Below are 26229 nucleotides of genomic sequence, written 5' to 3' on the forward strand. Positions count from 1 at the left end.
TTGAATTTTAGCCGTCTCCAAAGATTCTGTTGGTGTTTCCAGCAAAGGTAATGCTGAGCTACTGCAGTAATTATCTCTCCTTCCCTTATGGATGAAGGTAACGCCAACTCCAGCAGCTAGGCTTTGTTCACCTTTCGTAAAGCCCCCCAAAATAATTTCTTCCACCCTCAGAAAACTCTTGGTGGCTGAAAGAGCCATGACCACACCAACCACTGTTCAAACCAACCAAACTCAACACACGGAACAAAAGATACTAACACCTACTGCTCGCTGCCTTTGAGTCCAGCAAACCTAATCCCAAGGTGGAACCATAGAATGAATCCTGCAAAGAGCCTCCAGACCATTATGGACCAGACCAGACCCCCTCAAAACATTTTAAGAAGGTAGCCCAAGACCTAACATTTCTAGTTGTTTTAAGCAGGTGTACTGTGGATATTCCAGGGGAGATGCAGCCAGTCTAACCACTCAGTTTTAAACAAAACAGAATTTATTCACACATGAATAAAAGAAGTTCAAATTTAGAACGTAACTATTTGAAAACCCTACCAATATGAAAACACAACTTAATAAAGAGCTGCTCGGATTTCCTGCGACATCCCATGATATACTCCTTGGCAAAAAGGTAAATTCAAACACAGATTCTTACAGGAGAGAGAGAAAGAGGATCAGCATAGAGCTGGTTCTTTGGATCCCCAGCTAAAACTTGACCAGCAGCTTCAAACAGACTGCTTGCTGAAACCAAACCATAAAAAACCCTGAACTGGAAAAACTGAAAGGAGAGTGGCCATTGTGTGTTTCTTTTAAAAAAAACTTGAAAGCTTTTTCAAGTAGATATGTCCAGATATATCAGAACCTTTGTTTTTTACGACCCCTCTCGAAGAAACCCAAGGACGGAATAACCTCATAAAAGGAGTAGCATTGTCACACCTGTCCTGGGGATGGTATCCCTTTTCCATTGACATTGCATGAAAATGCAGCAGGAGTATAGACATAACACAATTACTGCCTCACTAGCATTGAAAATTAACCATACCAGTTGTGGTAGGTCAGTTGGCAATTGTATTGTCTTTAAATCAAAAGATTCTGGGTTCAAATCCCTCACCTTGGTTTGAATATAACAGTAAAAGCTAACTAGACAGTACTTAGTGAGTTCTGCACTATCAGAGGAACTCCGTTTTTGATGAGACATTAAAATGAAGCTTTGTTGTTCGTGCTTAGTGGATGCAGTGTATAAAGAATTAACATGCACTACAGCTACTTCAAACAGCAGTAGCGGAATTATTGCTGGTGCCCTGGCCTATGATAGCCCCTCAATTAACATTACTAAAGGAAATAGATTATCTAGGCATTATCATTTTATTGTTTCTTTGGAGTCTGAGTATTCAATTTGACTGCTACCTTTCACACACTTCAAAAATACATTATCTGTAAAGGAATTTGGGATATCAGTTGGTCGTGAAAAGTGCTTAGTTAATTCACATCTTTTTTATCAGAAACATAGAATCTCATTCCATCAGATGTTAATTGTTGCTTGAGATTTTAAAACAGGCAATGGTGACGCTCAGGAGAGTAATGAATACAAAGAGCTGAAATATTTTTGGAGTTGGTTTTAGAGGACAAATATGGATGTTACGTGTTAGTGCAGACAGACAATTATTAAAGAGATGATGCTTCAGATATAGAATGTCAGGAGGACATCATTTAGCTTAGTACACCTATGTCAGCAATTTAAAATGGACTATCCAAGTAGTCCAACTCTCATGTTCTTCAGGCAAATTTTATCTGTCAAGTATATATCCAATTCCGTTTGAAAGCAATTATTGAAACTGCTTCCAACATCCCCTTTTGGTAGTGTGTTCTAAACCAGAGCTCTGAGGGGATAAGTTTCCTAATCTCTGCTCTGTTTCTTCTGACAATTACCTTAAATCTGTGTCCTCTAGTTACTGACTCGTTTGCCACAGGTTCTCCTTATTTACATGGTGAAAACCTTTTCATGATTTTGAATATCACTAATGAAGATTCCTTCAGCCTTCTCTGCACCACAGGAAGACACTACCTTCTCTAGAGTTCCATGCAACAAAAGTTTTTTTTATCCCTGTGCTATTCTAGCAGGTCTCGCTGCAATTTATTTAGTGTTTCCTACATCGCTATGTAGGGTTCCCAGACTTGGACACAATACTCTGGCTAAGGCCTATCCTGTGATTATTTAGGTTTGTTATGATTTCTTTGCTTGTTAGTCTATCCCTCATCTATAAATCCAAGTAACTTCTCAACTTGTCAAGCCACCTCCAAAGATTTATGTATATACATCGCCCAGTCTCTCTGTTCCTGTATCACCTTTAACATTGCACCAGTGCATACTGTCTGTACTCATTCTGTCTCTTCAGCAAAATCTGTCAGACATTGTTTATGAAGGGATAAGAGCATCAGATGTTAAGGGGCATGAAAAGTTTTTAGGGTGTAAATAAGGAAGAACAGCTCCCTTTTGCAGAAGAGTTGGTAACCAGAACTAGTAGCAAAGGAATTTGGGATATCAGTTGGTCGTGAAAAGTGCTTAGTTAATTGTCTCCTGGCTCTGACAGATCAAATGTTTTTTTTTCCTTAAAGAATGCTAATTACCCCTAGCTCAATCATTGAAGAGCTATTAATGTAATTAAATAAGGGAGTCTGTGCATTGTGGGGACAAGACTGATCAAGACACGTTCTATTCTTGTTCAATGCAAGCCACAGACCTCTAAAGCCCAGAACCACGAGTCATAGCTTAAGGATAACGGGTTAAGCTTTTATGACCGATTTAAGGAGAAATTTCTTCACCCAGAGAGTGTTGAGCTATTGGAATTCCCTGCCACAGAAAATTGTTGAAGCCAAGACTTTGTGTGTTTGCATAAAAGAGGTAGATACAGCTCTTGTGGCTAAAGGGATCAAAGGATATGGATGTTGGGTGGGATTAGGACATTGATCTTGAAAAATCAGCCTTGATCATATCAAGAGGTAGATTAGGCTCAAGAGGTTGAATACCCTACTCCTACTCTGATCCTCTATGCTTCTTTCTGAAAATATCACTTTGGGTACCTGCCTGCCACAACATTACCACCTCTTTGTGGAAACGTTATCCCACATTTCATTTGATATTGTCACTAGCTTAGTTCCCATTATCACACCATGATGCATTGCTAATTGTGGAACAGTGGTTATAGGAAGGTGTGAGGATGCAATGACCTTGCAAAGACATAAGACAGAAAGCAATAACAAAAATATGAACGCGCAATTGCTGCTCAAAACAATTTCCAAAATATATCGTTTGCATGCAAATCTGACTGAGAAAATGGCTCCTTTCTGGATTTATAATGGCTTTAGGATTGATTGCATAATTTTTATTGCTTGCATGACTAGATAGAGGAACATTCTTATCTGTCCCCTCTGCTGAACATAACAGTATTTCTCTGACTCTATAGTCAGAAATATTGCAAAAAGCTAAATACATTCAAATCCCTGTGAACGCCTGTTAATCATTTTGTCAGTTCTAACTTAGTGGTAGAACTTTGGTCTGAGTCTGAAGGTTATAGAGTCAAGCTCAGTTCCAGAGACATGAACACACATTTCAGATTGGTACTTCAATGAAGAGTGCTGCACAGCCATGGATTTAGTATTTTACATTGGGGACCCATTGGCCTGTTCTGGTAGAAATAAAAGAACCCACTGAATTATTTAAAAAGTGAGGGGTGGGGGAGCACAGCAGGTCAGGCAGCATCGAGGAGCAGGAAAAATGAGGTTTTGGGCAAAAGTCCTTCATCTGGATGAAGGCCTTCATCAGGTCCCTCAGTTTGATGATGGGCTTTTGCCCGAAACGTCGATTTTCCTGTTCCTTGGATGCTGCCTGACCTGCTGTGCTTTTCACCACTCTAATCTAGACTCTGATCTCCAGCATCTGCACTCTTCACTTTTGCCTGTTTAAAAAGTGAGTGCTCCCAGCAAACTGGATTAAACATAGCTTCATTTAACACCTCCAAACAGATGATGTGGGCATTTATTTGTATGTGGAGCCTTTCTTTGAATTTAAAGAAAATGAAGGGATAGATGTTTTGGAGTGCTTTCGCCATGGCACTGTCTTAATAAGGCACTTGATAAACAATCCACACCCTTTTTCTTATGCAGTCTAAATGGTTGTGTCCTTCAAATGTTGGTATTTTTGCATCTGTACTGTTGAATGAAAGATGAAAATCTTCAACATCTTTTTTCATCAATATTCATATCTAGCAGGTAAAACACTATCAAAAATATATATTCTTGATCTAAAGCAGTGACTGATATGATTTATAACTTGCCTGACATCAGTTGAAAAATCTTCTCAGACCATTTTCACTCTCCAGTTTTGTATAAGACACTATTCTGACCTTACTAAGCAGAAAATCAATATAACAGAAGATAGATGTCACACTTAAAGTATTAATTGTAGCACCCATATCACTATTTCACAAATTTGCGCAATTACCAAAACATTCAAATGTAACTCTGGGAATATTGCTTGCATTTCCACAAGAGATGGCAAAATGTTTTAGCTAATCAAGGTTAGTAAGCACAATCTTCTCTTCCATCTCACTCAATCTCAACATTTGCAACATCAGGTCCGAGTCATACAACACAGAAACAGACCCTTTGGTCCAACTTGCCGACCAGATATCCTCGACTGATCTAGCCCCATTTGCCAGCATTTGGCACATATCCCTCTAAACCCTTTCTATTCAGTTACACATCCAGATGCCTTTTAAATGTTGCAATTGTATCTACCTTCTCTACCACTTCCTCTGGCAGCTTGTTTCATCCATGAACCACCCTCTGTGTGAAAAACATGCCCCTCAGGTCGCTTTTAAATCCTTCTCCTCTTACCCTTAAACCAATGCCATCTAGTTTTGGAGTCCCCTATCTTGGGAAAAAGACCTATCACAGAATCCCTACAGTGTGGAAGTAGGCCATTCAGCCGATTGAGTACACACTGACCCACTGCAGAGCATCCAACTCAGACCGTTATCCCTGCAACCCTGCATTCTCCATAGCTAACGCACTTAAGCTTGCACATGCCGGGACACCATGGGCAATTTAGCATGGCCAATCCACCTAACCCTGCACACCTTAATACTGAGGGGAGAAACTGGAGCACCCAGAGGAACTCCACACAGACAGTCGTATGAGGGTAGAGTTGAACCCTCTAGGCAGCAGTGCTAACTATTGACCCTAATCCTAACCATGCCCCGCATGATTTTATAAACCTGAGGTCACCCCTCAGCCTCCAATGCTCCAGGGGAAAATTGCCCCAGCCTATTCAGTCTCTCCCTATAGCTCAAACCCTCCGACCCTGACAAAATCTAGATGCAACTCATCACTTGATTAGTAACAGTTATCAATCCTGGAAACAGACAGGTGTACCAGCTGGTGATGTACCAGACATTAACTGAAGACAGTCACACAAATGCTTGGGCACTGGTTATTCACAATCTTTATCAGTCATTTCGATGTGGGGACAACTGTAATATTACCAAGTTTGTGGGTGATAGAAAACAAAGTGAGAATCAGAGTCTTGAAGGGAATACAAGGCGGCTTCAGGGGATTTAGAGATGTTGAGTGGAACATGGCAGATTAAATATAATTTGGATAGCATAGGAGAAACAAAAGTTGAGAGCATTTTGTTTTAAAATGGAGAGAAATTAGGTAATGTTTCTGTGCAGGTAGACTTAGGCACCTTACTGACAAGTCACTGAAACGAGAGTTGAAAAGTGTGGCGCTGGTAAAGCATAGCAGGTCAGACAGCATCCGAAGAGCAGAAGAATCATCATTTTTGGCATAATTTCTTCAGCAGGATTGGTAGTGGTGATGGTCGGGGTGCTGAGAGATCTCTCAGCCCCATTCCCCTACATTCCTGATGAGGGGCTTATGCCTGAAACATCGACTCCCCTCCTCCTCAGATGCTGCCTGACCTGCTGTGCTTTACCAGCGCCACAGTGTTTGACTCTGATCTCCAGCATCTGCAGTCCTCACTTTCTCCAATCACTGAAACCAGCATGCAGATGCAGCAAGCGGACCTGGTTCTGAAGAACGCACACCAGGCTCGAAATATTAACTGTTTCTCTCTTCACAGATGCTGCCAGACCTGCTGAGTTAATTCAGCATTTTCTGCGTTTGCTGTAGATTTCCTGCATCCACAGCATTTTGGCTTTATTTAAAGATTATTAGGTGATTTGACCGGGTGAATGCAGATTGATTCATGATTTGGGAGAGTTTAAGACCAGATAGCATAATTTCAGAGTAAGGTGTCAGAGTAAGACTGGGGTGGGAGGTGGTTGTAATTCCATCGCTCAATAGAATTCTTTACCACAGAGGACTGTCAAGGTTGGATTGTTAAATGTATTCAAGGCTGAGGCAGACAGATTTTTAATCAGAAAGGGAATCAAGGGTATTGGGGATAAAGTAGGAACGTGCAGTTGAGGATTTTCAGATCAGTACAATCTCACTGAATGGCAGAGCAGATGCACCAGGCCAGGTAGTTTACTTCAGATGTGCGTCTTCAGTTTCCATGGAAGGCCGACAGTTTAAATCTGAGTAGTTCACACTTATAGGATAGGATGTTCAAAGTGACAACGAAGGAAATAGTAGCAAAACCTAATAAATAATTGAATACAAGGGGAGAATGTACAGGCAGAATAATACAACCAAAGAATTGCAAATGCTGGAAGTCAGAAACAAAGACAGAGGTTACTACAACTCAGCAGGTCTGTGGAGAGAAAGCCAACATTTTGAGTCCAGTGAAAGGTCACCGTACCCAAAAGAATAACTTTGCTTTCTCTACAGAGATGCTGCCAGACCTCCTGAGTTTTCCCAATTTCTCTTTTTTGATAAAGGAATAGCACAGAGTTATATTCTGTCTAATCATAAATAAAATCAGAACATAAGTGCTTTGAAATCAAAGGTATAACGTTTGAAGAGTACTCATTGTTGATGACCAAATGATGCAGATAATTTTCAAGCAAGATCAAAGTTCTGCAAACATCAAGTCTTTTAGTAGATGGAAGAATGTTGCTCAATAGTGGGAAAAACACTTAGTTTTCTTCAAAAAAAAAGTCACCTGCCATTTTCAACGGCTCAGACCCTCCAACTCTGCACTACTACTGCAGCGATGAAATAGCATCCCAGGATTGGAACAATAATATGATCTCACAACATTGACTGAAGGGCAACACTTAACAAAATTAATTGGCAAGAAGGGAAATAGGTTTAAAAAAAGGGAGCTTGACTGTTACAATAGGCTTTTAGTTAATTATGAAACGTAGAAAGAAACGGTGGATGATACACTAGGGCGAAAGTGAGGACGGCAGATGCTGGAGATTAGTGTCGCGAGTGTGGTGCTGGAAAAGGTGTGGGTCAGGCAGCATCCGAGGAGGAGAGTCAATGTTTCGGACATAAGCCCTTCATCAGGAATGAGTCTGTGAGACAAGGGGGTGGCGAGATAAATGGGAGGGGGTGAGCTGAGGAGAAGGTAGTTGAGAGTGTAATAGGTAGATGAAGGAAGGGGATGAAGGTGATAGGTCGGAGAGGAGGGTGGACCAGATAGGTGGGAAGGAAGATTAACAGGTGGGACATGTCATGAGGACATTGTTGAGCTGGAAGGTTGGAACTGGGGCTAAGGTGGGGGGGTTGCGGAAATGAGGAAACTGATGAAATCCACATTGATATCATGGGGTTGGAGGGTCCCCAGGGGTAATAGGAGGTGTTCTTCTTCCAGGCGTCGGGTGGTTAGAGAGGGCAATGGAGGCGGCCAAGGACCTCCATGTCCTTGACTGAGAGGGAGGAGAGTTGAAATGTTCGGCCACGGGGCAGTGGGGTTGGTTGGTGCGTGTGTCCCGGAGATATTCTCTGAAGCACTCTGCGAGTAGGCGTCCCGACTCTCGAATGTAGAAAGACCGCATCGGAAGCAACGTACACAGTAAATGATGTGTGGAAGTGCAGGTAAAACTCTGCTGGATGCGGAAGGCTCCTTTAGGGCCTTGGACGGAGGTGAGGAAGGAGGTGTGGGTGCAGGTTTTGCAATTCCTGCGGTGGCAGGGGAAGGTGCCAGGAGGGGAGGGCGGGTTGGGGGTGTGGACATGACAAGGGGGTCGTGGAGAGAACGATCTTTACGGAAAACGGATAGGGGTGGGGAGAGAAATGTATCTCTGGTGGTGGGGTCCATTTGTAGATGGTGGAAATGACAGAGGATGATGCGATGTATACAGAGGTGGTGGGGTGGAAGGTGAAGACCAGGGATGTTCTATCCTTGTTGCGGTTGGCGGGGTAGGGTCCAAGGGCGGAGGTACGGGAAGTGGATGAGATGTGCTGGAGGTCATCAACAACGGCACAGAGGAAGGAGATGTGGTAGCGAGTCTGCTTCAAGACGCAGCTGAAGAGCTTCACGACAAAGGAGACAACCTGTGGGTTGCAGTGAGAGAGAGACTTACTGAGATCCTTGGAGAGAGAGGAGGGCACTGAAGAAGATGTATGCACCAGGGGCATGATACACACTGAAGAAGATGTATGCACCAGGGGCATGATACACAAGTGTTAATTACCCAAACATTAAAAAAGCATTAGACAGACAAGGTAAAAACCAACTAAACTGACCCTCTGCCTGACCAATATCTCAATCAGAAACTTATGTTTTATATAAAAAAGATTAGTCTGAGAATCGCAGGATAGTGGTCCACTGTTGTTCATGTTCACTTCCCCCATGCAATCCTTGGCTGTTCAGCTCATTAGTTTTGCCATCGGTTGCCCCGGTGCCTATCCAAAAGGAAAGGAACTGCAGACGTGCTTTGCTACTGCAGCCACTTTGCAACATTCACGCCACTGTTGCCATGTTTAAATCCCAGACACTCACCATTTCAAATGCTGCAAGCCAGGAATTCTCCTTTTAAGACCTGACCCTGAAAGAATGATCCCAGAAAGGCAAGTTTCTCTCTTTTGTTTTCTGAACGTTGCTTGGAGGTGCTAGTGGATGCGCTGGTGAAAAGAAGGCACTTCTTCCTGCTGACTAGCAAAGGGGCGGGGGGGGGGGGGGGGGGTTTATGCCAACAAACTCAAACAGCTGGCACCAAGATACCAGCTGGGTTAGTGCAGCGCCCTGTGTGATATTCAATGCGGAGCAGTGCACAGAGAATATTAATGATCTCCTGTGTGCTGTTTGGACAAGTGCCACCATTTTTTTTTTTCCTCTGCACACTCAACTTTCCAAGAGTAACAGACTATTCCACACACCATATACACTCATATACCATCACGTACCTTCCAACATATTCAGTTTCTCCCCTTGTCCCAATGCAAGTAACATATGGCCATTTGGTTGAATCTCACACATGGTGTTTGCTGCATAAGCTGTTGGCATATAAGGCACATGTAACATTAATAAAGCATGGTGGCAGCCTCTAAGTAAGTGTAAAGTGAGTGCGCACTAATAAATCAGCTAATTGCGAGGATCTGAATGAGATGCCCGCACGTCCCTGCGATCAAACAACCCGGCAGAAGCAAGCCTCATGTGTCCCTGCACTCCAAATTGATGTCCTGGTGTGACAGAGTTGGTCCAAAAGCAATCATGATGATCCATGCCAACCTGCATGGATTACAGAAGTGTTCGTGAAGCATGTGGATGGATGTTGAAGAAGATAGGAGTTGTCCAAAGGTTTGGATTAGCAAGCACAAGCTGGTGTGGCTAGATTATTGCTCTTCCATGAGAATTAGAAACTGCATAGAATTAAGACAAGCTTAAGTAATGATGAGATGTAAATGCAAAGGAGTAGGATAGTCAAACTTGCTGTTTAAACAGAAAGGGTAAAACCAGAAATCTTTTTCTCTGTCGTGTTCTTTTTCCATCTTCATTGCATTTTCACAACTTTTCCACTATTGCCTAAGTCATTGAAGGGAACATAAAATTCCACCCTTAGAAACACAATTTCTACCACAGTGATATTGTCTACTTCCCACAACTATAATCCAGTGATTCTATGTGAGATTAATAATCTGGCAATTACTGCCAAATTTGAGGAATAGTTGAAATGTGGACCCACAAGAATTGGCCTCAACCAAATTTACAGAGCATATCAACTAAAAACAGGCAGAAGAGACATTCAACTTGTTGGTCATGGAATTCAATCCAGCATTCAGATATGAAAGCCAAATTCTATTGTTTTAAATGAGTTTCAGGGCAAATAATGTCAATAGTGCATGAATTCACATGTGTTTTTATAATTCCAACATTACTTAATAATCAATGCATTTTATTGAAGTATTTTATAGATTGAACTTTAAACATAAGTAAATAATAATTCCCATTCCATTGGCTTTTAAACAAATAGATTCCTGAGTTGGCATTACTAATCAAACACTAATGAAACTACTTTAGTTTTGTTATACACTGGATGAAAGGTTATTCAAAACAAGGAAATTTGTGAAGCCAACTGTGTATAAATATCTCACTTACATGGAATTAAATCTAGGCTCTTTGACATTTTTTCCTAAAATAAATGAGCTTTATACCTCACACAAGAAGTTACAGCTGAAATACCACATTCACTACATTGAGTTGTCTTGGATAACCATGTTCTGTGTTGTATACTGAATACCAGCCTGAAGAAACACTTGCACTAATTTACTCTATGGATGTCTGAACTTCAATTCGCTTGCATCTCAAGAACCACGCACACAAATGAAACACTAGCGATATTGTTGGAAGTTCTAGCTGAGGAATCACACAGCTCTACTGAAAGAGATATGCTTAACTTAGCAGAGATACCTAATTACATTAACCTAGGGCCAAATGTTAATAAACTTTAATCATAATTGATTACTCAGTCACTCCACACCGAGGCTCAGTATAACTCCTCTCGGTCACTTTCCTTCAGAATGCTGTTTGCACTTTGTGTTACAAAATATAAAGATTTAACTTACTTGAAAACCAGAAATAAAATGGTGTTGGTTACATAAGTACTTTAAAGGGTTAGAATGATACAAATGTCTTAAGCAGAACTGTTCCCCTGGAAGTAAGCCTGAAACCAAAAACAATGCAAAGAATAGTTCATAACAGGCTCTGATAAATATGTGCTTATGCTGGCAGTAAATTCAAACATTGCAGCGCTGTAATACTAACTATATGGCTGTTGCTTAAATTTGCATATTAACAAGGCTCAAAGGATCCAACTCTGTTAAATCTTTCTATCTATAAATGCTCAGTATTTCAAATTCTCTTTAAATTCATATTCCTAATATTCGCAATAGCCCTTTCTGACACTTGCAGATAGCACAAGTAAATAGTCATTGTATCACAATGCATACAAAGAATACCAAGTTCAAACATTTCTAAAAATGTTATACTTTGTGCTAAGTGTTATGAAAATGGAATTTTGTTTTCTCCAATGTGGGTACCATTCTGGGACTATTTTGTGAAAAAGCTATTGCCTGGTGAAATTGCATGCAAAACAAAAAAAAACCCATAAGTACCTGTCAGATGATCATTGCATGTCTTCAATGGTCTCAGCGACATTGCATATAAGTACTCTAAGGGAGGCAGACACAAATTTACAGACTGTTATGCACTGCTTGGCAATTAACTGAGGATGAACTACAATAAGGGAATTGAACATACATGTAACAAGGAAATAATTGCAGGGGAAAGAGCAAGGGCATGAGATTAACTGGTAGCCCTTAGGAAGTGCATAGACAATGCATAACTGTCTGATTATAATTTCATCAATAAATTACCACCGTCACCAATATGGAAAAAATGGAAATTATAACAGAATTTATTATCACATTCTGTATCCACGTTATTACAACCATAAAGTTCAAAATTTAACTAGAAAAAGAAACAGGTCATTTCGGACAATAGTAACAATTCAAATTCTTACTGAAGCTAACTGTGAAGAGAAAATTCCTGACAGTAAAGGTGAATGTTATAAGGGGCACAATCAAAAATCAGATTTAAGCATTGGGGGTACTTTTCAGAACGTCAGTTTGTTCTGGTCTGGGCCATGACCTTCACAAGATGGAGACACACTAGCCATGGAAAATATTGTGGGTCAGACTTGGCCATTTGGCTGGCTGATATAGGGAAAAGCAGGAAATCAAACAACACACTGCATGAGATGATGATAAATATTCCACAGACTCAGGTTTCAGCACTGCCTGACATACAAATATATTACCATCAAATGAGTGAATATAGAGGAAAGTCAAATACTGCTGTTCCAATCCTGACTAGGTTCACTAGCTGTGTTGGAGGTGAATAGTACAAAAAGAAAATGGCACAGGTAACTAACTCAGATGAAGATAGGTTTGTGGGGATCTGTCAACAAATGGGAAAACTGAATATAAAATAAAATGAAAATAATGACAGTAACATATACAGGCTTTAGACAGTTATACAGATTATGTTGCCATTTACTTTTGTCAGTTGACAGCTTGTGGGGCATGGATACGACATACCATTTTCCTGGGATGCATGTCAGTTCCTATTCTGCATATGTATCTTTGGTAAATTTTTCAATTTACATGAGTTAAATCACTAATAAACAGCTATTCTAAGGAACAATACAAATGATGCATAATATTCAATCAAATAGTCTTAACAGCCAGAGATGTCCTTCTTTCTTTTCCTTAAGAAGCGAGTATCAACAGGATCAAACCCCCTCTGCTTAGCTCCAAAGAGTGCCCAAGGTGGTGTCTTTGCAATGTAATCTTCTGCACAGAACATCTTGCTGCCATTGTTCTCCTGATATTCTTTGACAAGGTGATGAAAGTGGTCATAGTCTATCCAAGTCCACCATTCTCCATTTACTTTAAACTAAAATAAGGAACAGAAACTTCTATTAATATAACTACTCAAGTAAAAAATAGACTGTACGAATTTTCAGTGAATCTCCAGTTTAGTGTTGAAGAATGAGTTAATGGATGTAGATGTGTTATTGGAATCCACTGTGTGTCATGAGGTCAAAAAATGAAAATTGTCTAAAACTTTCAACTTAAATAAGGAAACTAATGAGAATTGACCAGCATTATTAAAGGAAAAATTTCAACTTAGCAACAATAATTTAAATAATAGGTGAGTAAACATGATAAAGGAATCAGACTGTGCACATCTATAAAGTTTAATAACTCTGACCAATCTGAATGTTTTGAGAAAACAAAAGCCTTGTTAAGATCAGGGAGAGCCCAATGAATGTTGTTTATTTTGATTGTATGAAACAAATTACTGAAATCTGTAGTAACTAATCCACAAGGTTGATTAGTAGGCACAGAATATGCATTCTGCTTCTGGAATATAACATATTGAATAAAGGAGCACTTCAGGGTCACTGCTGTTTGTCAAGTACATTTCCTCCATTTAAGGACTGTGAAACCATTGGTTTGGTCTCCATTTCAAACTCCGTTCTCTCGTTACTAACTTCTTCATTTTCCCTGGGAACAATGTTAAATTAAGCCTATTTCAAATTTATGTTGCAATTGATCCCAAGGCAATTTTCTGATCCCTGTTTGTGCCATTACTAAGACTGTCTGTTGGCCAACTTCACTCTATCTCAGCTTATTTACTATTTAAATCTGTTGCAAGTACATGTCTTTATTACTGTTGGATTCAACCATTCCAGTGCAATCCTGGCTGGTCTCCAACATGATAAATGAATCCAAGATCGATGGTGAAGTAAGCAAGACACAGATATTAATATATCCTTATTAATAGATTTGTTGACAGGATGCGAGCTTTGTTCCCTGACTACAAACCCGCTAGCACAGCTGACACGTTATATATGTTTCTTCAGTCCTTAAATCAGTGGTGACTTGTGTTTCTTCAGCAACATAATTAGGCAACCACTAACACCATATTCTATCCTTCATAAACTTGAGATCATTTAAAACTGACTCCTTTGTCTTGTAGCAAATCCTCTTCCACTTTAATCTCTGTGCACATGACATATATTTATTTCAGTCAAGCAACATCTTGATTTTAAAATGCTTATCCTTGCTTTTAAATTCACTAAAGTCACACCTCCTGCGTGTCTTTGGATTCACTTCCAATTTAACAACCCTTTGACAATCTGGTAAACCTGGCCTTTTGTGCACTGCCCAATTTTAATTAGTCTAATATTGGCATCCATTCCTTCAACTGCCCAAGCCCTAAGCCCTGGAAATTTCTTTCCCGACCTTTCAATAAGGTCAATAAGAAACATATATAATGAGTCAGCTGTGCTAGCGGGTTTGTAGTCAGGGAACAAAGCTCGCATCCTGCCAACAAACCTATTAATAAGGATATATTAATATGTTGCCTGAGTTGGAGCATTTAAGCTATGAAGAGACTGAATAAGCTTGGGTTATAAGCAGAGGAAGTTGAAGGGGATCTGATTGAGGTGGATATGACTATGAGGATCATGGACAAAGTGGATAGGAAGCAGCTATTTCCCTTAGTTGGAGGGTCAATAAGAAGGGGGCATGGTTTCATGGCAATGGATAGGAGGGTTAGAGGGGATTTATGGAAATCATTTTTCACCCAAAGTATGATAGGAATCTGGAATGCACTGCCTGGGAGGGCAGTAAAGGTGGGAAACCTCAACATTTACAAGAATATTTGCATGAGCACTTGAAATGTCACAACATTTAAGGCTATGAGCCAAGTGGTAGGAAGTGCGATAAGTGTCAGTAGGTTCATGCAGACTTGGTGGACCAAAGGGCCTCTTCTGTGCTGTATGTCTATGGTTCTATAGAGGAGAGCAGAACGAATGCTGTGCAACTGGAAATGGAAGAATAATAATGATTTTAAATGGTTGAGCTGAGGAGAGAGAAACAACTTGATGACGATCCTATGAAAAATGCACTTCCTTTAATTATTAATCAGATAATCAAAATGTCTTTGTCCAACAATAAATTTGCGTTCAATAAGTTTCATAACATTGGTACTCAGTGACTGTTTTGCTGTCAACACATTTTAAAAATGAATCTTTTACAAATGACCAATAAAGACAGAGCTACCAAGTGACAAATCACTTCCATTTTTGGAAAATTATCCTTGGATTTTCTGTCTTCAAACTTACACAGCAGACATATTTATTTAATTTTGATCCAACCTAAATACAGTTCAACTAGAAACAGAGTAATCTAGGAAGACCATGCTGCACTTCAATTTATTTTCATTTAATTTGCTCCTCTGAATTATTCTCAGGGAGCGAGTCAACTTTTCACAATTACAAAAATATGGATCTCATTTGTTTTGTATGCATTACCCCAACATGAATTCTGTATCCAACTACCTTTCCATCTAGCAGTATCATCTCAAGATAACTATTGTCAATGCTGCACTGCCAAGCCTGATCAGAATGAGATCACATGGTTCATGAACATCAACTAGTCTTTTTTGCAGTTTGCCACACTTGCCAGTAAACATGCATATTCTTTCAAGTAGGTCACTGCTATTTATATTTTATCTTGCAGCATTGTATATTCCACAGATCATATGCTCTATGGCTTATAATAGGCATTTCTCATGCTTTTTCTTCATTTCAATAAATGTCATCCGTCAGCATTTATCATGAGAGCAACTAATTAAATGAGGATTTCAATTTTATTGTCTTTGAAAAAAGGCAATCTGATGAGAAGTAGTCAGCATAATTAAATCTTTTTGACTATCAAAAATTATCAACGTCATTACATCTATCCATTAAGGAATTTGTTAACTACATTAAATATTGCCACCTCCAAGCCTCCAAGCAGAGAGCTGTGAAATGACTACCTCAAACATGTCATGATTTCAAAATCACTTCAGTTCTTTGATTGCAGCAGGACTTTAGATACCAAGTGTGTTTAAAAAAATTAGTTGATGACCTCAGTCCTGCAAATATAATACAAGGGGTTTTCTGACTTTAGGCAATGGTGTAAAAAGGACAATATCGAATATTGTTGCAAATCAAAATCTGGAGAGCTATAAAACCAGCAGCTGACCTATCTTACATTATTGTCTGAGATTAAAACTACTTCTAATAAACCAAGTGGAGCACGGTTCTCCAGGTAAATAAGCTTAAGAGGAGGAAAAATTGGACTAGACTGCACAAGCATGTTCCAGTCCCAATTTTAACAGTTATATACTGCCTTTATTTTCAGCAATAAACACAATTTGGCTCTTTTTATTAAAAATGTCTACCCAAGTGTGTAAGAGAAACTTCAGATAAAGTTTACACATTGCATCACTAATATTGTGATTACAAAGTTTAAAATCACACAGGGCACCTCACACCTTCAATGCATTATCTGGGCCGACATGGCACCTATTGTTAAAGTTCACTTGAGAATATAACTTTAAAAATGTTCTGGGATTTACATATGAAAAAACTGAAACCAACATGTTCATTCTAAAAGATGAGAAACTTAAACAATTCAGGTCTTTTTCAATATATAATTTCAGTTACATCACACTGTAAACTTCTGTTATAAATTCTGTGTTTTACGATCTTATACTCCACAGCCATCTGCTAAAGGAGCAGCACTCCGAAAGCCAGTGCTTCTAAATAAACCTGTACGTCTATAACCTGGTGTTGTGTGATTTGGAGATGCCAGTGTTGGACTGGGGTGTACAAAGTTAAAAATCACACAACCACCTGATGAAGGAGCGGCGCTCCAAAAGCTAGTGCTTCCAATTAAACCTGTTGGACTATAACCTGGTGTTGTGAGATTTTTAACTTTGTACACCCCAGTCCAACACCGGCACCTCCAAATCATGACTATTAGTGATGCAACATTGAGATGATGTTATTAAAAGAACAGGAATAGATACCTGCTGTTATAAATGTTGACACAGGAATCTATAATGGAGCTATTCATCTAAAGCCATTATTGCAGCACTGTCAACAGATTGACTACAGCAGTTCAGGAAGAATACTCTGTTATCACAAGGACAACTAAGAATGGTGAACAGCTTTGCTAGTTATGTCAATACTCTGAAGAATGACTAAAAAAAACTCACCCAAGATGAGGTGGGTTTATTAAGGACAGCCGACTGGATTTATTAGAAGAAATAGTTCTTGGTTAAAAAGTCAGAGTATCCTGACAAAGTAAACACAACGGATGTATTGTTTTTAAACTTTCCAAAGCATTTCAAAACGGTTCTGAACGGGACACTTAAGTGTCATACACCCACACAGCTCGAGTCTGGAATTGGAGACTTGATGCCCTGAATACTTTCAGGTCCTAACCCCAGATCACAACTCTAAAATGCAAAGTGCCTGAACGGACCAGACACAGCCTAGATATGGGATCTAAATATACAGAGCTGTTTGAAAAGGCAAGAGCAGCTGTAGCTGTTTGCTGAGGAGATTGAACCTGACGAGGTTCAGAAAGGGCCAGTATTGGCACAAATGGGTGCTGATGGTTGCCTCTTTTAAGGACTTAACTGAGGAAGTTGCTGAAAGGAGGGGGGAAGAGATGTTTTTCCCCAGGGCCAGTGAAAATTCTGCCCAGAAGTACTCGGGCACACCACCAGTAGACCAGAATGACATGAGTCCAGTGTCAAAAATATTGATGAAAACAGCAGGTAACAGGCCTCAAAATCTGCATGCAGCAGAATCAAGCTGAGCAGACTGAAAGCATACACAGCACCCCCTGTTAAAGCAAGTAGCCAGTTATATCACTAAACCATGACGGACACAACTGAGAAGGAGATCCACAACAGGTCTCAATGCCATGCTTCAGTAGGTTAGGGAGGCAAGGCTGTCACACGCCTTTCCTGAAGTATGAGGAGCAAGTTGTGTGCAGAACAACGGGAAAATATTCTGTGGTGTGCTTGCACAAATCTGACACCAACTGAGGCAGTGATGCTGGACAATGTGACAGTATTATGAGACTGTGAGAAATAGTGGGATGGCAAAGTAGGGACATTTGATCATTCTATCCTTCGCTGACGACCATGGAGGATACGCCGGTTCAGTGACAGATGTAGATCTTCAACTGCCATCGTTGATGGGGCTGGCTGTAATGATACACTTGCGAATAGCTCGAATTCTCATCATCACATTTTTGTGCTTCCCTGTACACAGCAGGAAGGGAACTGAGTGACCCTGCACAGACATCACAAGTCTCCTCCACAGGGTAGTTGGCAGGATACGGTAGCAACGTCAGAGATTGCATTATCCCATCATACCTCCACACTATCCACCAGTGCAGGTACACTCACATAAGTCAGGCCTCTATCTAGGTTAGAATGGGGAACACTGGGTGATCAGGCAGAAGAGACTGAGGCAAAGTTAGGAGTTGGACTTCTCATTTGGAGGATGGAAACTGACACAAATATGCTTCACTGAGCGAAGGTTCTGGGCATTTGGTATCAGAAAAAAGGGCAGTCTTTCTGAAACATGGTCTGAGTTCTTGAATATTGGAGATTCTAGAAGCACTGCACTCAGAGGGATTCCAATTCAGCGAGTGGTCAACCTCTTGGAAAACCATATGCAGTGCCACTCAGTGCTGAAATGCACAGGAATACGACAACTTTGTAGCATGGACTACTCAGTGTCACTAATGGTAGAGAAATGCTTGGAGTGGACGTCAGATGTGTCCCAACTAGTGGCTCCTTCTGTATACAGTAGAACCATGAAAAGACTGAAGCAATCAAACAGGCTGATGGGGAACAACCCCTCAAGGCACACTGAGGACATCCTTCACCTATCTGACCCCTCATCTATATTTAAGTACTTATGACAGAGGATGTTCCTGCAACATCTAGGTCAGCAGCCAGTAGAGAAATTTGACAGCTTAGCTACAAGTACAGACAGTGAAGCTGTCTCCACCTCTTCCTCAGGCATTGGGGATCACCTTGGAGAAGTGAGCACAAACAAAAGGCACCATGCATCAAGGTAACCTGCTTATTGGCACTATATCAGCACAAGCATCCACTTCCTGCACCATCTATGCTCAGTAGCAGCAGTGTGTACTATCTACAAGGTGCACTGCAGAAATTTACCAAAGATCCTCAGACAGCACCTTCCAACCCACGAACTTGGATCTAGAAGGACAAGGGCAGCAGACATATTGGAACAGCGCCAGCTTCAAGTTCCTCTCCAAGCCACTCACCATCCTGACTTGGAAATTTATTGTCGTTCCTTCATTGCCGCTGGGTGAAAATGCTGGAATTTCATCCCTAATGCCATTGTGGGCCAACCCATACCAGGTGGACTGCAGCAGTTGAAGGTGGCAGCTCACCACCACCTTCTCAAGGACAACTAAGGATGGGCAATAAATGCTGGCCAGCTCGCGATACCCATATCTCACACAGATAAATAAATAATTACAATTTTTAATGCTGACTGAAGTTTTCTCAAATTATTTTGTCATTTACTTTTCCTTTAATAGAGACTCAAAATAGAGACACAGCGGGGAAACATTCGGGAAGCAATGGGCTATCTAACACATGACACAAGATGGAAAAGTGAGAATAGAACTGAATATGTAACTTCAACTTTGAAACAATTTCGGAAACAGAAGCAACAGATGGCACTTGATTGCTAAACTCATGATTTCTCATTTCACTTGTTGCATGCTCAACTCCAAATCTGAAAATACAAATCAATCTGGTCCCAACATGAAGGACAATTACTCGCAGAAAACGCACAAGGTCATCAATATAGTGATCTGATATTGCTGCCTTGACGTCACTGCTGTACACTACACTGGAATCCAAAGTAACCATCATTAATATTTTTCATAAACATTTAACTTTATAACCTGTCAGGTAAAATAGAAGATTGATTTCTGCACTACAGTACACTCTGATAATATAATTTTAGTGCAGAAACCAGTCATAACAATTATTCATGAACTTTAAATATAGCATTAAAATAATTAGTAAATGAGCTACTGTGAAGGGATGTACTTCGATTCATAGAAATTTGATATTCCTAAATTGTAGACAGCGTCATTCAACGCATGCCTTGAACCGACAAGTGCATACTAATGTCTCATCACATATCCAAGCTCAAATTTAGGGGCTAAGTATGTAAATAAATTTGTCAGTTTGAGTTTGAGAAACATCAAAAAAATCAACTGAGAATATAAAATATTAGTTTGTTTTTAAGCCAAGTACAATATTCAGTGTTTCTCATAATTTTCTATGCAGGAATTATACAGAATAGTAGCTCTTTATGAGCTAAGGGGTAAGGTACCTGACTGACATATAGGGAAGGAATTTTACTATGAGTTTGGCTAATGTCAAAAGCCAAAATTGAGCCCCAATTCCTAAAGTTACTAACAATATTTTGTAATTTATTTCGGGCTGACTTTAAATTTATGCTCCGTGGTTGCTGACGCATTGAGTAGTGGAAATAGCTTTCCCAAATGTGCAGATATTAAATTTCTTCACAATTCTGAATGCAGCTTTTATATCTTGTAACCTTCTCAGATCGAGTTTCCTCAGTTCCTCCTCATACTGAAGTGTCTCATCCCTAATATCCTCTCAGCAAATTTTCTGTGAACCCTCTTTTAAGCCTCTGTAGAATACGGTACATTACATTAGATAATTCCAGGGAGGCAAATCTAAATAAATAACAAGAAACATACAGCTAACCTCATACCCCCTGCCATTTTCCACAAGGCTTTCTTTTATGCAGAAAGTGCACCTATGAAGAATAGGAACAAGTATTTAATGGAATTTTAAAAACTAACACATAATTAGTAGCTTAATGCCATTTTGGTGCAGTTAACTGGGTCACCTGATGAGTGCTACATCTGTTCGTAACAGACTGTCGCTCCTTAATAACAATCACTGTCAACAGTTCTGAAAACAACTGAAACAATAAACTTCAACGTACTGTTGTCAACAGGATGAGCACTCATGTTCCCACTGCACCCTGAAGTTAATCTTTACCCTATTCCATAATCTTATTTCCCTGTCACCATTACTAGCTGAATTCTGTCTTCTCACCATTTACTGTAGCTCTGCTGCACGAGATACCAGGAATGCAATACGTCTCCACCACTGCCACTACCTAAATTGTAATCTGATCAGCATTCAGAATATGCCCTTCTCATAACATTTGGAATTCAATTTTCTCAGATGGGTTTAAAAAGCTAATCAGATTTAAATGGAATCAATAACACTGCATTGCAAAATTTTAAATTATACCTTCCACCTGATCATTTGTAACAAACCACCTGTTGAGTCTTGTTGAATGGCTTAGATTCATAGAGTCACACAGTCCAGTAACAGACCCTTTGGTCAAACTCATTCATGTTGATCAGGTTTCCTAAACTAAACTAGTTCTACTTGCAGGCATTTGGCTCATTTCTTTTTTTAGATTACTTGCAGTGGGGAAACAGGCCCTTCAGCCCAACAAGTCCATCCCGACCCTCCGAAGAGCAAAACACCCAGACCCATTCCCCTACACCTAACACAACGGGCAATTTAGCATGGCCAATTCACCTAACCTGCACATCTTTTGGACTATGGGAGGAAACCAGAACACGCAGAGGAAACCCACACAGACACTGGGAGAATGTGCAAACTCCACACAGACAGTCACCCAAGGTGGGAATCGGCGCCGAGAGGCAGCAGTGCTAACCACTGTGCCACCGTGTATTCATGTACCGGTCCAAATGTTTTAATCGCACTGCATCTACCACTTTCTCTGGTAATTCATTCCTCTTTGTGAAAACTTTGCCCCTCAGGTCCCTTTTAAATCTTTCCCCTCTCATCTTAAAATTACGCCCTCTAGTTTTGAACTCCACTACCCTGGGAAAACGCCATTTGCTACTTGCCTTATCTATGCTCCCTCTCAGAGTCATGATTTTATAAACCTCAATAAGGTCACCCCTCAACCTTTGATGATCTAGGGAAAGTAGCCCCAATGTCTCTGCATAACTCAAACCCTCCAGTCCCAGCAACATCCTTGCAAATCTTTTCCATACCCTTTTCAGTTTAATAATATCCTTACTGTGGCAGGATGACCAGAACTGTAGACAGTACTTCAAATGTGGCCTCACCAATATGCTGTACAACTGTAACATAATGTCCCAAAACTCGTCTACTCAATGGACTATGCAATGAAGGAATGTGTGCCAAATGCCTTTTCACCACCCTGTCTATCTTCTGAATCTTTATTGAGACCAACTGCATTGACTTTTTCTATTCAATCAATAAGTTCTTCAAAACACACTGTGCATGTTGATAAGCATGACTCCTTATAAATAACCTTACGTTAGTTGTTTTTGAAGGCCATATTTGGAGGCATAATCACTTCCAGGTAAAGTGGTTTACAGCTTATGTGCACTCCAGGACTTCATTTCCTTTCATTTTTCAGTCTCCTTCTGCCTTCACTTTGAGCTAAGGATTTCCATCCCAAAAACTTTAAGATATTTTGAGTTCTGAAACTCCTGCCCCCTTCAATTGCCCTTGCCCTTTTAACTTCACATATGGACAATTCTCAACTCCCACCCTCCAGCGAACATCCAAATATGCACCTTAGTTATGACGTAAATTAGTTACAAGCTAATCTCTGAAAACTGCATGCAAAATTCCTATTGGCATCTGAACAGAAGCTGTTGCTGTAAACTGTTGGAAATCTTGACTATTTCATTCATCCTTTTTTGTTGAGTATGAAAAGCCTAAACATCCTTTGTGCTGCAAATCCTTTGATTTTCTTACGGAGAATGAGAACACTTCTTTTGTAGTGTTGTGGATTTGTTGGATCACATTGCTGCAGCATATGTTACAGACAGGTGTACTAGTGTTGAAAGCCTTTCTGAGAAGGAACAGAAAATGTACAACAATGTCTGGATTATAAATAGAACACTTTGGAGTTTTCAATATATTATGTAGCCTGAATACGTTAGGGTTCTAGATAAAGTTCACAGAATCCCCACAGTGAGGAAGCATGTCATTTAGCCCATCAGGTCCACGCCAACACTCCAAAGAGCATCCCACTCAGACCCACCCCGTAATCCTATTCCTGTAACCCTGCATTTCCCATGGCTAATCAATGTAGCCTACACATTCCTGGAGACTATGGCAATTTAGGGTGGCCAATCCACCTAATCTGTACATCTTTGGACCGTGGGAGAAAACCAGAACACCCAGAGCAAACCCACGCAGACACGGGAGAATGTGCAAACTCCACACAGACAGGCACCCAAGGGTGGAATCGAACCCGGGTCCTTGGCACTGTGATGCAGCAGTACTAGGCACTGAGCCACCGTGCAGGAAATAAAATATTCTATTACATTTACAAGCGGCAAGAGGTAATGTTAAACATACACCAATCATTGGGTAGGTCGCAGTTGATGTATTGGGTTTGATTTTAAAGGCATATGGAAAGAAAATCTGAGGGAGGGTTAAATTAAGTGGGTAGCTCTACTGAATCATGATCTGCATTGTATTATTCTATGACTTTATTATTCAATTAATCCCCACAAATCTGTTTACGGAGGTGGCACACCCTTTTCTGTAATTAAAAAGTGTACTAATCCAGAATCTAAATGCTGAGTGAATAAGTAAACACATTAGTTACTGGGACAGGAAGCCTTCAGGCATATCGTTCTGAAATTCAGGGAGGTTGGTGATTCACACAATCAGATCCACATGCAAACAAAGGCAGGAATAAAATCAAAAATTTTAAAATAGAAAATAAGTCAAGAAAATAACTGATAAATAGAGGACTCTGGGCACATCAAGAGATTTTCCTGCAAATGTAAGATGGCAAAAGGTTTAGAAAAACATAAGCAAATATGTGATGTCAATTCATAAATTTCAAATTAAGCAATAGTTCAGTGGCCATGTCAAAAAACTTAAAAGAAAATAATTTTCTGCTCCATTTCCTGCCCAATTATATCTGATTTTCCCGTCCAGAATTCAGAAATAGAAATTCAAATGGATAATAAGTCAAGCACAGATAAGCGCATTTCTTGATATCTGGGATACAAATTATTTAAATTAACATATGAGAATTCTTAAATATGTTTGAAAATAAAGAAACAGATATTATGAAACATAAGCTGGACTAGGTCGTCCTATCACTGCAGCCTCTTCCACCATTCAATAACATCACAGTTGATACAGGATCAGAGTTTAATGCACTTAGTGTTTTATATTAATTCATTTTCAAAATTACCTTACCACTATGAAACATTTGAATTCATGATAAGTTGTACTTTAAATATAACTGATACCATAATGATATTGTACTAAGTAGGGATGATTATAGGCTTTATCTATACGCGTAAAAGAAAATCTGACAGACAGCGGCAGGAACATGCTGCATGGTACTTTTTAATTATCTCTAATACTTGTTACAAATGTTTACTCTTGGTGATGAACCCATTCTTAACTGTATTAAATATTCGTGAAAGTGCACCAGGTTACCACTCTTAAATATATGAAGCCAGTTTTTTTTGTGAAGTAAGCAAAAATAAAATATTGCACTCACTTCCATTGATTATTTTTGCATTTTTTATTTGTTATGGACCAGACCAAACCCTCTCAAAATATATTAAGATAGCCTAGATCCTAACTTTTTCTTATTTTAAAGGTAAGTGTAAGGTGTTATGCTCCAGATGCAATCTGATTGGTCAAACTACTCAACTTGAAGCAAAATACACTTTATTTTTACAACACAGTTAAATACAGAAAGTAAAATTAAAAGAATTGGCTTAACTGCAACTCTATTGAAATGCTTACTAAAATAATTCTTATATTAACTACTCCTACTTAACTGTTCCAATATAGTAGCATCGCATAAACATACTCTTGGCAAAGGAAATTTAATAAAATAGAATGTCTCATGTACAATTCTAGTAGCAGGACGAGAACTCCAGCTTTTAGTTACAATAGAGAGATGAATAAGAGCTTCCTCATCCAGCTTCAAGACCCCAGCCACTGCAGAAAGCTAAAACTAAAATCGGGTTCTGTGGGAGCTTGACCCCACCTATTCAAGCTGCTTGTATTGTTCCAACTTTTCAAAATAAACCCAAGGCCTCACAAGCTGTTTACTTTATTTGCTTTGAACAGACTGCTTTTTACCTCTGTCTATACCTTCCTTCAAAAAAAAAGCACCTCTTAAAGCCATAGTATCATCATAGATTATTCAAATACATTTTAATTGCAATATAAATTGTACTCTAATTTGTGCAATTTTGAACTTACTGCAACATCAATTCCTAATTATATTCAATGCAGCTGAGCTGTTTCGCTTTGTCCAAAGTTAACCTGCCAGAGTTTGTGAAAGGACACTAGAAGTGTTCTATTTAGGTGTGATTTGTGCAAAATTCAATAAAAAAACTACACTGGATTAATTGCTTACAAGAATTACAAGCCAAAAAACTCAAACACAAATCTGATTAGCTGTTGAACTGATCATAATGTCACATCAGTGTATTATCAATTTAAGGTAAATAGCAAAAGAACCAAAAAAGTGAATGGAGAAAAAGCTTGCCTGAGAATGTGATGGAAGCAGATTCAATTTCACCTTTTATAAGGGAATTGAAGCAATGAAAAATAACAGACAATGAGTGAAAGGTTGGGGAACAGATTAATTGAGGTGCCCTTGCAGAGATTCAACCTGTTTATGCCAAGTCAAGTGGCTTCTTTTTCCTAATACTAAGTGTTTTATGATTCAAAGTTTCTCCCAAACTTTGCTATATATTTAGCACATTATCAGTGGAAAATTTAATTTAAATCAGTACATTATTATAGCAGCAAATGCTTACATATTGCTGAATATTTTAATTTTTATTACAACCAACATCGCACAATAAGTTGTCTCAAGAAGGTGTACGTTAGCAAACTACGTTGTATATCAAGGCTCAAGACAAATTGAAAAAGCTCCCAGAAAATGCTGGACATTAGAATGTAATAGTCATATAAAATCACTCAATTTATTAGTTTTTGTATAATTTTGTATCATACAAGTATTTAAAATAGATTTACATCTATACTCAAAACTTTAGATTTAAGGTAACCAAATGATGCACAGTTCCAGGTTATATACCAGAACTTAAATGTCACTCACCTTTTTGTGTGCTATAAGAAGGCAGTTTGAATGCTCATGTTCACAAGCAATTTCATAATCTATGAGAAGATCAGCCAGCTGCTGGACAAAATATACAACCTCATCGTGCCATGGAACATTAGCCATAGTCAGATTACTCGCTGAGCTTTCACCACAATATGTCACTCCCTAAAAATTGAAAATATTA

General features: G+C 39.5%; 1 protein-coding gene across 2 annotated transcripts in view; it reads right to left on the reverse strand.

Annotated features, from left to right (window-relative positions):
- Positions 1-11801: 11801 nt before the first annotated feature.
- tyw1 (tRNA-yW synthesizing protein 1 homolog (S. cerevisiae)) overlaps positions 11802-26229 on the reverse strand; it is a 124539-nt gene continuing 110111 nt past the window's right edge. For both annotated transcript variants that reach the window (XM_043718611.1, XM_043718610.1), the window contains exons 15-16: positions 26043-26210; positions 11802-12859 (exon numbers count right to left, since the gene is read on the reverse strand). In XM_043718611.1, coding sequence (XP_043574546.1) covers positions 12641-12859; positions 26043-26210 — 387 coding nt within the window. In that variant the 3' untranslated portion in view covers positions 11802-12640. The remainder of the gene's footprint in view (positions 12860-26042; positions 26211-26229) is intronic.

Source organism: Chiloscyllium plagiosum, chromosome 28 (genome assembly GCF_004010195.1).
Source record: "Chiloscyllium plagiosum isolate BGI_BamShark_2017 chromosome 28, ASM401019v2, whole genome shotgun sequence".
NCBI lineage: Eukaryota > Metazoa > Chordata > Chondrichthyes > Orectolobiformes > Hemiscylliidae > Chiloscyllium > Chiloscyllium plagiosum.